Source organism: Lithobates pipiens, unplaced genomic scaffold, assembly GCF_037356315.1.
Source record: "Lithobates pipiens isolate NorthernLeopardFrog02 unplaced genomic scaffold, aLitPip1_a1.2 Scaffold_16, whole genome shotgun sequence".
In the NCBI taxonomy this organism is placed as follows: Eukaryota; Metazoa; Chordata; class Amphibia; order Anura; family Ranidae; genus Lithobates; species Lithobates pipiens.
In genome coordinates, this window is record NW_027507748.1 from 345,716 (window position 1) to 359,471 (window position 13,756).

General features: G+C 58.6%; 1 protein-coding gene across 1 annotated transcript in view; it reads right to left on the reverse strand.

The window, feature by feature from the left end:
* LOC143981490 (uncharacterized) overlaps nucleotides 1–13,756 on the reverse strand; it is an 86,383-nt gene that overhangs the window by 3,059 nt on the left and 69,568 nt on the right. Inside the window, exon 5 of the mRNA XM_077479359.1 lies at nucleotides 1,658–1,880. Coding sequence (XP_077335485.1) covers nucleotides 1,658–1,880 — 223 coding nt within the window. The remainder of the gene's footprint in view (nucleotides 1–1,657; nucleotides 1,881–13,756) is intronic.

A 13,756-nucleotide genomic window follows, 5' to 3' on the forward strand; every position in this document is an offset into this window, starting at 1 on the left:
CTCTAAGGTGGGGGGTGCTGCTATTATTAAGGGACTCACTCCAATAATCCAATGGGGGTATCACTTTGTAAGACGGGTTGCTGATCAGTGGCATTGCTACAGGAGGGGCTCATTCACACCATAGTTGCCACTGGCGCTGCTATAAAGTGACTCTGAACTAATGGGGGATGCTGACTGCTGATTATATTACCATTATATCAGAGTCACCTTATATCAGCACCCCATCCCCATCCGCTGCCAGCATTCTCCCTGAGAAATGCTATATGCCAGGCTTTGTGAGAAATTCTATATGCCGGGCTTTGTGAGAAATGCTATATGCCAGGCTTGTGAGAAATGTTATATGCCAGGCGTTGTGATAAATGCAATATGCCAGGCTTGTGAGAAATGCTATATGCCAGGCTTGTGAGAAATGTTATATGCCAGGCGTTGTGATAAATGCTATATGCCAGGCTTTGTGAGAAATGCTATATGCCAGGCTTGTGAGAAATGCTATATGCCAGGCTTTGTGAGAAATGCTATATGCCAGGCTTGTGAGAAATGTTATATGCCAGGCTTTGTGAGAAATGCTATATGCCAGGCTTTGTAAGAAATGCTATATGCCAGGCTTGTGAGAAATGCTATATGCCAGGCTTGTGAGAAATGCTATATGCCAGGCTTTGTGAGAAATGCTATATGCCAGGCTTGTGAGAAATGCTATATGCCAGGCTTGTGAGAAATGCTATATGCCAGGCTTGTGAGAAATGCTATATACCAGGCTTGTGAGAAATGCTATATACCAGGCTTGTGAGAAATGCTATATACCAGGCTTGTGAGAAATGTTATATACCAGGCTTGTGAGAAATGTTATATGCCAGGATTTGTAAGAAATGCTATATGCCAGGCTTTGTGAGAAATGCTATATACCAGGCTTTGTGAGAAATGTTATACGCCAGGCTCTGTGAGAAATGTTATATACCATGATCTGTGAGGCTGAGCTATATACTCTGTCCTGTGATGCTGAGCTGTATGGAAAGGTAGATACACTGAGATCATACAAGAAGTTGTTGGGTAGTATTGGAGAACAAGGGGGATTATAGGAAATGTAGACACGCTGTGGTCATACAGGATAATGGTGGGGACATAAGATGGGATTGTAGGAAATTAAGCCCCTGTACAAACGGTCGGAGATTTCGACAACCAAATCCGTCGGATTTTGTCCGTCGGATCTTGTCCGAAACTGTTGCATACACACGGTCGGACTAAGTTGTCGAAAAATCCGATCATTCAGAACGTGATGAGGTAATTTCGTTACGATGGGACTACGTTCAGGCTAGTAGCCAATAGCTTTGATGTAGGAATTTGATCTGAGCGTGCGTGGCACTTGGTCCGATCAAAATTCTCTACACATGATCGGATTAGGTCCGTCTGGCCCAGTTGGTCAGGAAATATTTCCAACATGTTGTAAAATTGGGTCGGACGGAGATTTGGACGGAATCAGTCCAATGCATACCACACACAGTCGGATTATCCGACTACACGGTCCGATAAGACGCATTCCGACAGATTCTCCGACCATGTGTACAAGGGTTTAGACACGATCAGCTCATATAAGAATATGGTGAGTAATATTGGAGAAAAAGGAGAGATTGTAGGAAATGTAGACACACTGAGGTCATACAAGAAGATGGTGGGTAGTACTGGGGAAAGAGGAGGGATTGAAGGAAATGTAGACACGCTGAAGTCATACAAGAAGATGGTGGGTAGTACTGGGGAAAGAGGAGGGATTGAAGGACATGTAGACACGCTGAGGTCATACAAGAAGGTGGTGGGTAGTACTGGGGAAAGTGGAGGGATTGAAGGACATGTAGACACAATGAGGTCATAGAAGATGGTGGGTAGTACTGGGGAAAGAGGAGGGATTGAAGGACATGTAGACACAATGAGGTCATAGCAGATGTGGATAGAAGTTGGAGGGTTGGTGGGAAATGTAGACATGCTGTGGCCATACAAGAGGATGGTGGGTAGTATCGGGCAACTTGCAGGGATTGTAGGAAATGTTTATGTCTTCCATAGCCAGGTAGAGGTGATAAAGGGATCGTTCTGCAGCAGAAGTCCGTTCTGAAGACCCAGGTCATTTTATATAAATCAAACCCAGATCTTGTGTCCTTGTTGTCTCATGTTGGAAGGCGGATTGTTCCTCTGTGTCCTATGTGAAGATGGTCTAGGTTTTCTTTCTCATACCACGTAGTATGTACCAATGGGCGACGAAGACAGGGGGCATTGTCAAAAGCAGAGCCACAGAGCCTGCAATTAAGGACTTCGTCAAACAGCTTAAACAAGGCTGACCTACAAGAGACGGGAGAGACCAGAGTGTGAGATATTTACAAGAGGTCATGATTTTCCATCTTTTATCTGTGTTAGGTGGACAATGACGCTCTTCAGTCAGAACATGCCACTTGTAGACTCACAATGAATAAACACAAACCAGAAATGATGGACAATTATTTTATTAATAATTTCCTAAAAATATTTTATTAATCTGCTGCAAGCTGGAATTCTGACCCGTTTTGTGCCAAACCCAGCAATGTGAACCTTACATTCACTCTCCATTTATATAAAAACCCTAATTATATCACACTCACCCCCTTTTCCAATCCAATGCTGAGTCTACTCTTTGGTGTGTGGCCACCAGAACTTCTGGGTTTCACCTGGAGTGCCTGTGCCACAACCAATCAGGACACAGCTCCAGTCCTCTGTGTCCCCTGAGATTCTTAAGCTGTCAAGTGTTCTCTGTACTGCCCCTCTGGTGACCCCAGTGTGCCCCTTTGTGCCCCATGATTCTAGTGATTCTGAAGCATTCTAGTGACACCTCCATGACACCAATGTCTAATCATAGATTCTGTCACACTCTGCAGTTGTCTGGCTTACTATGCTCCACCTTCAGTACCGTCTGATGACTCTACCCTTCAATCCATTCCTCAAATCACCAGGACTGTCCTCCTCTCAGTGGATACGGAACCCCACCCATGAAAGATTTACCGCATCACAATGTCTGTTATTAAAGTGATTGTAAAGTCTATATTTTTTTAGGAAAAATAAAAAAGACGGTAAACCTACCTTCTTTGTTCAATGGTATTGCAGAGAGTGGTCTCTTACTTCTTCTGGAGTCCTCCCCCCCAACCCCCCCGGTTGCACTGTCTGCTCCTCTCCTCCTACTGGTCACCTATAGCAAGCTGTGCAAAAACAGTCAAGGAGAGGACAAAGGAATAGTGGCCGGTATTTCCTCTGGCCTCCCAACCGCTAAACATTTCCTCATTACTGGCCTATCATGCTTGTTCTACACTGTGTTGCTGTAAGGAGATAACCATCTTGGTACAAGCAGGGCTATGCTTCCTCATTTCAAAGCTGCCCACAGATGTCCTGATGACTGGTGGGGTAATGATAGAGGTGGAGGAAACATAGATCCTCAGAATGGATGAATCAGAAGCAAGGAGATGCTTGCATGGCAGGGCCTCAAGTACAACTTCCTCTCCAGTAAGGAAAACAGTGAGAAGCACTGATATCACCAAATCTTACTCTGAATCGGGAGATACCAATAGTCAGTAAGAAGTGCCTTAGATGATATCACACAGCATATATACATTGATAAAACTCAGAGTAGAGGAATGCCAAGGCAGAGTGTGAGTGTGGGGAAGGACGGGGAGCGGAGTGTGAGGGTGGGGAAAGACGGGGAGCGGAGTGTGAGGGTGGGGAAGGACGGGGAGCAGAGTGTGAGGGTGGGGAAGGACGGGGAGCAGAGTGTGAGGGTGGGGAAGGACGGGGAGCAGAGTGTGAGGGTGGGGAAGGACGGGGAGCAGAGTGTGAGGGTGGGGAAGGACGGAGAGGAGAGTGTGAGGGTGGGGAAGGACGGGGAGCGGAGTGTGAGGGTGGGGAAGGACGGAGAGCGGAGTGTGAGTGTGGGGAAGGACGGAGGGGAGAGTGTGAGGGTGGGGAAGGACGGGGAGCGGAGTGTGAGGGTGGGGAAGGACGGGGAGCGGAGTGTGAGGGTGGGGAAGGACAGGGAAGAGAGTGTGAGTGTGAGGAAGGACGGAGAGGAGAGAGTGAGCATGGGGAAGGACGGGGAGGAGAGTGTGAGTGTAGGGAAGGACGGGGAGCAGAGTGTGAGGGTGGGGAAGGATGGGGAGCAGAGTCTGAGTGTGGGGAAGGACAGGGAGGAGAGTGTGAGTGTGCGGAAGGACGGAGAGGAGAGTGTGAGTGTGGGGAAGGACGGGAGGAGAGTGTGGGGAAGGACGGGGAGGAGAGTGTGGGGAAGGACGGGGTGGAGAGTGTGAGTGTGGGGAAGGACGGGGAGGAGAGTGTGGGGAAGGACGGGGAGGAGAGTGTGAGTGTGGGGAAGGACGGGGAGGAGAGTGTGAGTGTGGGGAAGGACGGGGAGGAGAGTGTGGGGAAGGACGGGGAGGAGAGTGTGGGGAAGGACGGGGAGGAGAGTGTGAGTGAGGGGAAGGACGGGGAGGAGGGTGTGAGTGTGGGGAAGGACAGGGAGGAGAGTGTGAGTGTGCCGAAGGACGGAAAGGAGAGTGTGAGTGTGCGGAAGGACGGGGAGCAGAGTGTGAGCGTGGGGAAGGACAGGGAGGAGGGTGTGAGCGTGGGGAAGAAAGGGGAGGAGAGTGTGAGCGTGGGGAAGGATGGGGAGGAGAGTGTGAGTGTGGGGAAGGATGGGGAGCAGGGTGTGAGTGTGGGGAAGGACGGGGAGGAGAGTGTGAGTGTGGGGAAGGACGGGGAGAAGAGTGTGAGTGTGGGGAAGGACGGGGAGGAGAGTGTGAGTGTGGGGAAGGATGGGGAGGAGAGTGTGAGTGTGGGGAAGGATGGGGAGGAGAGTGTGGGGAAGGATGGGGAGGAGAGTGTGGGGAAGGATGGGGAGGAGAGTGTGGGGAAGGATGGGGAGGAGAGTGTGGGGAAGGACGGGGAGGAGAGTGTGGGGAAGGACGGGGAGGAGAGTGTGGGGAAGGACGGGGAGGAGAGTGTGGGGAAGGACGGGGAGGAGAGTGTGGGGAAGGACGGGGAGGAGAGCGTGGGGAAGGACGGGGAGGAGAGTGTGAGTGTGGGGAAGGACGGGGAGCAGGGTGTGAGTGTGGGGAAGGACGGGGAGGAGAGTGTGAGTGTGGGGAAGGATGGGGAGCAGAGTGTGAGTGTGGGGAAGGACGGGAAGCAGGGTGTGAGTGTGGGGAAGGACGGGGAGGAGAGTGTGAGTGTGGGGAAGGACGGGAAGCAGGGTGTGAGTGTGGGGAAGGACGGGGAGGAGAGTGTGAGTATGGGGAAGGATGGGAAGCAGAGTGTGAGTGTGGGGAAGGAGGGGGAGGAGAGTGTGAGTGTGGGGAAGGACGGGGAGGAGAGTGTGGGGAAGGACGGGGAGGAGAGTGTGAGTGTGGGGAAGGACGGGGAGAAGAGTGTGAGCGTGGGGAAGGATGGGGAGGAGGGTGTGAGCGTGGGGAAGAACAGGGAGGAGAGTGTGAGCGTGGGTAAGGACGGGGAGGAGAGTGTGAGTGTGGGGAAGGATGGGGAGCAGGGTGTGAGTGTGGGGAAGGACGGGGAGCAGGGTGTGAGTGTGGGGAAGGACGGGGAGGAGAGTGTGGGGGAGGAGAGTGTGGGGAAGGACGGGGAGGAGAGTGTGGGGAAGGACGGGGAGCAGGGTGTGAGTGTGGGGAAGGACGGGGAGGAGAGTGTGAGTGTGGGGAAGGATGGGGAGGAGAGTGTGAGTGTGGGGAAGGATGGGGAGGAGAGTGTGGGGAAGGCTGGGGAGGAGAGTGTGGGGAAGGACGGGGAGGAGAGTGTGGGGAAGGACGGGGAGGAGAGTGTGGGGAAGGACGGGGAGGAGAGTGTGGGGAAGGACGGGGAGGAGAGTGTGAGTGTGGGGAAGGACGGGGAGCAGGGTGTGAGTGTGGGGAAGGACGGGGAGGAGAGTGTGAGTGTGGGGAAGGACGGGGAGCAGGGTGTGAGTGTGGGGAAGGACGGGGAGGAGAGTGTGAGTGTGGGGAAGGATGGGGAGCAGAGTGTGAGTGTGGGGAAGGACGGGAAGCAGGGTGTGAGTGTGGGGAAGGACGGGGAGGAGAGTGTGAGTGTGGGGAAGGACGGGAAGCAGGGTGTGAGTGTGGGGAAGGACGGGGAGGAGAGTGTGAGTATGGGGAAGGATGGGAAGCAGAGTGTGAGTGTGGGGAAGGAGGGGGAGGAGAGTGTGAGTGTGGGGAAGGACGGGGAGGAGAGTGTGGGGAAGGACGGGGAGGAGAGTGTGAGTGTGGGGAAGGACGGGGAGAAGAGTGTGAGCGTGGGGAAGGATGGGGAGGAGGGTGTGAGCGTGGGGAAGAACAGGGAGGAGAGTGTGAGCGTGGGGAAGGACGGGGAGGAGAGTGTGAGTGTGGGGAAGGATGGGGAGCAGGGTGTGAGTGTGGGGAAGGACGGGGAGCAGGGTGTGAGTGTGGGGAAGGACGGGGAGGAGAGTGTGGGGGAGGAGAGTGTGGGGAAGGACGGGGAGGAGAGTGTGGGGAAGGACGGGGAGCAGGGTGTGAGTGTGGGGAAGGACGGGGAGGAGAGTGTGAGTGTGGGGAAGGATGGGGAGGAGAGTGTGAGTGTGGGGAAGGATGGGGAGGAGAGTGTGGGGAAGGCTGGGGAGGAGAGTGTGGGGAAGGACGGGGAGGAGAGTGTGGGGAAGGACGGGGAGGAGAGTGTGGGGAAGGACGGGGAGGAGAGTGTGGGGAAGGACGGGGAGGAGAGTGTGAGTGTGGGGAAGGACGGGGAGCAGGGTGTGAGTGTGGGGAAGGACGGGGAGGAGAGTGTGAGTGTGGGGAAGGACGGGAAGCAGGGTGTGAGTGTGGGGAAGGACGGGGAGGAGAGTGTGAGTGTGGGGAAGGATGGGAAGCAGGGTGTGAGTGTGGGGAAGGACGGGGAGGAGAGTGTGAGTGTGGGGAAGGATGGGGAGCAGAGTGTGAGTGTGGGGAAGGAGGGGGAGGAGAGTGTGAGTGTGGAGAAGGACGGGGAGGAGAGTGTGGGGAAGGACGGGGAGGAGAGTGTGAGTGTGGGGAAGGACGGGGAGAAGAGTGTGAGTGTGCGGAAGGATGGGGAGGAGAGTGTGGGGAAGGACGGGGAGGAGGGTGTGAGTGTGGGGAAGGACAGGGAGGAGAGTGTGAGTGTGCGGAAGGACGGAGAGGAGAGTGTGAGTGTGCGGAAGGACCGGGAGCAGAGTGTGAGCGTGGGGAAGGACGGGGAGGAGGGTGTGAGCGTGGGGAAGAACGGGGAGGAAAGTGTGAGCGTGGGGAAGGACAGGGAGGAGAGTGTGAGTGTGGGGAAGGATGGGGAGCAGGGTGTGAGCGTGGGGAAGGACGGGGAGGAGGGTGTGAGCGTGGGGAAGAACGGGGAGGAGAGTGTGAGCGTGGTGAAGGACGGGGAGGAGAGTGTGAGCGTGGGGAAGGATGGGGAGCAGGGTGTGAGTGTGGGGAAGGACGGGGAGGAGAGTGTGAGTGTGGGGAAGGACGGGGAGAAGAGTGTGAGTGTGGGGAAGGACGGGGAGGAGAGTGCGAGTGTGGGGAAGGATGGGGAGGAGAGTGTGAGTGTGGGGAAGGATGGGGAGGAGAGTGTGGGGAAGGATGGGGAGGAGAGTGTGGGGAAGGATGGGGAGGAGAGTGTGGGGAAGGATGGGGAGGAGAGTGTGGGGAAGGACGGGGAGGAGAGTGTGGGGAAGGACGGGGAGGAGAGTGTGGGGAAGAACGGGGAGGAGAGTGTGAGTGTGGGGAAGGACGGGGAGCAGGGTGTGAGTGTGGGGAAGGACGGGAAGGGTGTGAGTGTGGGGAAGGACGGGGAGGAGAGTGTGAGTGTGGGGAAGGATGGGGAGCAGAGTGTGAGTGTGGGGAAGGAGGGGGAGGAGAGTGTGAGTGTGGGGAAGGACGGGGAGGAGAGTGTGGGGAAGGACGGGGAGGAGAGTGTGAGTGTGGGGAAGGATGGGGAGGAGAGTGTGGGGAAGGACGGGGAGGAGAGTGTGGGGAAGGATGGGGAGCAGGGTGTGAGTGTGGGGAAGGACGGGGAGCAGGGTGTGAGTGTGGGGAAGGACGGGGAGAGTGTGGGGGAGGAGAGTGTGGGGAAGGACGGGAGGAGAGTGTGGGGAAGGATGGGGAGCAGGGTGTGAGTGTGGGGAAGGACGGGGAGCAGGGTGTGAGTGTGGGAAGGACGGGGAGGAGAGTGTGGGGGAGGAGAGTGTGGGGAAGGACGGGGAGGAGAGTGTGGGGAAGGACGGGGAGCAGGGTGTGAGTGTGGGGAAGGACGGGGAGGAGAGTGTGAGGGTGGGGAAGGATGGGGAGCGGACTGTGAGGGTGGGGAAGGACGGGGAGGAGAGTGTGAGTGTGGGAAGGACGGAGCGGAGAGTGTGAGGGTGGGGAAGGATGGAGAGGAGAGTGTGAGGGTGGGGAAGGACGGGGAGCAGGGTGTGAGTGTGGGGAAGGAAGGGGAGGAGAGTGTTTGGGAAGGACGGGGAGGAGAGTGTGAGTGTGGGGAAGGACGGGGAGAAGAGTATGAGTGTGGGGAAGGACAGGGAGGAGAGTGTGGGGAAGGACGGGGAGGAGAGTGTGAGTATGGGGAAGGATGGGGAGGAGAGTGTGGGGAAGGATGGGGAGGAGTGTGTGGGGAAGGATGGGGAGAAGAGTGTGGGGAAGGATGGGGAGGAGAGTGTGAGTGTGGGGAAGGATGGGAAGGGTGTGAGTGTGGGGAAGGACGGGGAGGAGAGTGTGAGTGTGGGGAAGGATGGGGAGCAGAGTGTGAGTGTGGGGAAGGAGGGGGAGGAGAGTGTGAGTGTGGGGAAGGACGGGGAGGAGAGTGTGGGGAAGGACGGGGAGGAGAGTGTGAGTGTGGGAAGGATGGGGAGGAGAGTGTGGGGAAGGACGGGGAGGAGAGTGTGGGGAAGGATGGGGAGCAGGGTGTGAGTGTGGGGAAGGACGGGAGCAGGGTGTGAGTGTGGGGAAGGACGGGGAGGAGAGTGTGGGGGAGGAGAGTGTGGGGAAGGACGGGGAGGAGAGTGTGGGGAAGGATGGGGAGCAGGGTGTGAGTGTGGGGAAGGACGGGGAGCAGGGTGTGAGTGTGGGGAAGGACGGGGAGGAGAGTGTGGGGGAGGAGAGTGTGGGGAAGGACGGGGAAGAGAGTGTGGGGAAGGACGGGGAGCAGGGTGTGAGTGTGGGGAAGGACGGGGAGGAGAGTGTGAGGGTGGGGAAGGAGGGGGAGCGGACTGTGAGGGTGGGGAAGGACGGGGAGGAGAGTGTGAGTGTGGGGAAGGACGGAGCGGAGAGTGTGAGGGTGGGGAAGGATGGAGAGGAGAGTGTGAGGGTGGGGAAGGACGGGGAGCAGGGTGTGAGTGTGGGGAAGGAAGGGGAGGAGAGTGTTGGGAAGGACGGGGAGGAGAGTGTGAGTGTGGGAGGAGAGGGAAGAGTATGAGTGTGGGGAAGGAGGGGAGAGTGTGGGGAAGGACGGGGAGGAGAGTGTGAGTATGGGGAAGGATGGGGAGGAGAGTGTGGGGAAGGATGGGGAGGAGTGTGTGGGGAAGGATGGGGAGAAGAGTGTGGGGAAGGATGGGGAGGAGAGTGTGAGTGTGGGGAAGGATGGGGAGCAGGGTGTGAGTGTGGGGAAGGACGGGGAGGAGAGTGTGGGGGAGGAGAGTGTGGGGAAGGACGGGGAGGAGAGTGTGGGGAAGGACGGGGAGCAGGGTGTGAGTGTGGGGAAGGACAGGGAGGAGAGTGTGAGTGTGGGGAAGGAGGGGGAGGAGAGTGTGAGTGTGGGGAAGGACGGGGAGGAGAGTGTGAGTGTGGGGAAGGACAGGGAGGAGAGTGTGGGGAAGGACGGGGAGTAGAGTGTGAGTGTGGGGAAGGACGGGGAGGAGAGTGTGAGCGTGGGGAAGGATGGGGAGCAGGGTGTGAGTGTGGGGAAGGACGGGGAGGAGAGTGTGAGTGTGGGGAAGGACGGGGAGAAGAGTGTGAGTGTGGGGAAGGACGGGGAGGAGAGTGTGAGTGTGGGGAAGGATGGGGAGGAGAGTGTGAGTGTGGGGAAGGATGGGGAGGAGAGTGTGGGGAAGGATGGGGAGGAGAGTGTGGGGAAGGATGGGGAGGAGAGTGTGGGGAAGGATGGGGAGGAGAGTGTGGGGAAGGACGGGGAGGAGAGTGTGGGGAAGGACGGGGAGGAGAGTGTGGGGAAGGACGGGGAGGAGAGTGTGAGTGTGGGGAAGGATGGGGAGCAGAGTGTGAGTGTGGGGAAGGAGGGGGAGGAGAGTGTGAGTGTGGGGAAGGACGGGGAGGAGAGTGTGGGGAAGGACGGGAGGAGAGTGTGAGTGTGGGGAAGGATGGGGAGGAGAGTGTGGGGAAGGACGGGGAGGAGAGTGTGGGGAAGGATGGGGAGCAGGGTGTGAGTGTGGGGAAGGACGGGGAGCAGGGTGTGAGTGTGGGGAAGGACGGGGAGGAGAGTGTGGGGGAGGAGAGTGTGGGGAAGGACGGGGAGGAGAGTGTGGGGAAGGATGGGGAGGAGAGTGTGAGTGTGGGGAAGGACGGGGAGCAGGGTGTGAGTGTGGGGAAGGACGGGAAGGGTGTGAGTGTGGGAAGGACGGGGAGGAGAGTGTGAGTGTGGGGAAGGATGGGGAGCAGAGTGTGAGTGTGGGGAAGGAGGGGGAGGAGAGTGTGAGTGTGGGGAAGGACGGGGAGGAGAGTGTGGGGAAGGACGGGGAGGAGAGTGTGAGTGTGGGAAGGATGGGGAGGAGAGTGTGGGGAAGGACGGGGAGGAGAGTGTGGGGAAGGATGGGGAGCAGGGTGTGAGTGTGGGGAAGGACGGGGAGCAGGGTGTGAGTGTGGGGAAGGACGGGGAGGAGAGTGTGGGGGAGGAGAGTGTGGGGAAGGACGGGGAGGAGAGTGTGGGGAAGGATGGGGAGCAGGGTGTGAGTGTGGGGAAGGACGGGGAGCAGGGTGTGAGTGTGTGGAAGGACGGGGAGGAGAGTGTGGGGGAGGAGAGTGTGGGGGAGGAGAGTGTGGGGAAGGACGGGGAGGAGAGTGTGGGGAAGGACGGGGAGCAGGGTGTGAGTGTGGGGAAGGAGGGGAGGAGAGTGTGAGGGTGGGAAGGATGGGGAGCGGACTGTGAGGGTGGGGAAGGACGGGGAGGAGAGTGTGAGTGTGGGGAAGGACGGAGCGGAGAGTGTGAGGGTGGGGAAGGATGGAGAGGAGAGTGTGAGGGTGGGGAAGGACGGGGAGCAGGGTGTGAGTGTGGGGAAGGAAGGGGAGGAGAGTGTTGGGAAGGACGGGGAGGAGAGTGTGAGTGTGGGGAAGGACGGGGGGAGCAGGGTGTGAGTGTGGGGAAGGACAGGGAGGAGAGTGTGAGTGTGGGGGGTTAATGGCAACGGGGAGAGGAGAGTATGGGGAAGGATGGGGAGGAGAGTGTGGGGAAGGATGGGGAGGAGAGTGTGGGGAAGGATGGGGAGGAGAGTGTGAGTGTGGGGAAGGATGGGGAGCAGGGTGTGAGTGTGGGGAAGGACAGGGAGGAGAGTGTGAGTGTGGGGAAGGAGGGGGAGGAGAGTGTGAGTGTGGGGAAGGACGGGGAGGAGAGTGTGAGTGTGGGGAAGGACAGGGAGGAGAGTGTGGGGAAGGACGGGGAGTAGAGTGTGAGTGTGGGGAAGGACGGGGAGGAGAGTGTGAGTGTGGGGAAGGAGGGGGAGGAGAGTGTGAGTGTGGGGAAGGAGGGGGAGGAGAGTGTGAGTGTGGGGAAGGACGGGGGAGGAGAGTGTGGGGAAGGACGGGGGAGGAGAGTGTGGGGAAGGACGGGGAGGAGAGTGTGGGGAAGGACGGGGAGGAGAGTGTGGGGAAGGATGGGGAGGAGAGTGTGAGTGTGGGGAAGGAGGGGGGGGAGAGTGTGGGGAAGGGCGGGGAGGAGAGTGTGAGTGTGGGGAAGGACGGGGAGCAGGGTGTGAGTGTGGGGAAGGACGGGGAGGAGAGTGTGAGTGTGGGGAAGGAGGGGGGGGAGAGTGTGGGGAAGGGCGGGGAGGAGAGTGTGAGTGTGGGGAAGGACGGGAGCAGGGTGTGAGTGTGGGGAAGGACGGGGAGGAGAGTGTGAGTGTGGGGAAGGACGGGGAGGAGAGTGTGAGTGTGGGGAAGGATGGGGAGGAGAGTGTGAGTGTGGGGAAGGATGGGGAGGAGAGTGTGAGTGTGGGGAAGGACGGGGAGGAGAGTGTGGGGAAGGACGGGGAGTAGAGTGTAAGTGTGGGGAAGGACGGGGAGAAGAGTGTGAGTGTGGGGAAGGAGGGGGAGGAGAGTGTGGGGAAGGACGGGGAGTAGAGTGTGAGTGTGGGGAAGGACGGGGAGAAGAGTGTGAGTGTGGGGAAAGAGGGGGAGGAGAGTGTGAGTGTGGGGAAGGACGGGGGAGGAGAGTGTGGGGAAGGACGGGGAGGAGAGTGTGGGGAAGGACGGGGAGGAGAGTGTGGGGAAGGATGGGGAGGAGAGTGTGAGTGTGGGGAAGGACGGGGAGGAGAGTGTGGGGAAGGACGGGGAGTAGAGTGTGAGTGTGGGGAAGGACGGGGAGAAGAGTGTGAGTGTGGGGAAGGAGGGGGAGGAGAGTGTGAGTGTGGGGAAGGACGGGGAGGAGAGTGTGGGGAAGGACGGGGAGGAGAGTGTGGGGAAGGACGGGGAGGAGAGTGTGGGGAAGGATGGGGAGGAGAGTGTGAGTGTGGGGAAGGACGGGGAGGAGAGTGTGGGGAAGGAGGGGGGAGAGTGTGGGGAAGGGCGGGGAGGAGAGTGTGAGTGTGGGGAAGGAGGGGGGAGAGTGTGGGGAAGGAAGGGGAGGAGAGTGTAAGTGTGGGGAAGGACAGGGAGGAGAATGTGAGTGTGGGAAAGGACGGGGAGGAGAGCGTGGGGAAGGACAGGGAGGAGAATGTGGGGAAGGACGGGGAGGAGAGTGTGGGAAAGGACAGGGAGGAGAATGTGGGGAAGGACGGGGAGGAGAGTGTAAGTGTGGGGAAGGACAGGGAGGAGAATGTGAGTGTGGGGAAGGACGGGGAGGAGAGTGTGGGGAAGGACGGGGGAGGAGAGTGTGGGGAAGGACGGGGAGGAGAGTGTGGGGAAGGACGGGGAGGAGAGTGTGGGGAAGGATGGGGAGGAGAGTGAGTGTGGGGAAGGAGGGGGGGGAGAGTGTGGGGAAGGGCGGGGAGGAGAGTGTGAGTGTGGGGAAGGACGGGGAGCAGGGTGTGAGTGTGGGGAAGGACGGGGAGGAGAGTGTGAGTGTGGGGAAGGAGGGGGGGGAGAGTGTGGGGAAGGGCGGGGAGGAGAGTGTGAGTGTGGGGAAGGACGGGGAGCAGGGTGTGAGTGTGGGGAAGGACGGGGAGGAGAGTGTGAGTGTGGGGAAGGACGGGGAGGAGAGTGTGAGTGTGGGGAAGGATGGGGAGGAGAGTGTGAGTGTGGGGAAGGATGGGGAGGAGAGTGTGAGTGTGGGGAAGGACGGGGAGGAGAGTGTGGGGAAGGACGGGGAGTAGAGTGTAAGTGTGGGGAAGGACGGGGAGAAGAGTGTGAGTGTGGGGAAGGAGGGGGAGGAGAGTGTGGGGAAGGACGGGGAGTAGAGTGTGAGTGTGGGGAAGGACGGGGAGAAGAGTGTGAGTGTGGGAAAGAGGGGGAGGAGAGTGTGAGTGTGGGGAAGGACGGGGGAGGAGAGTGTGGGGAAGGACGGGGAGGAGAGTGTGGGGAAGGACGGGGAGGAGAGTGTGGGGAAGGATGGGGAGGAGAGT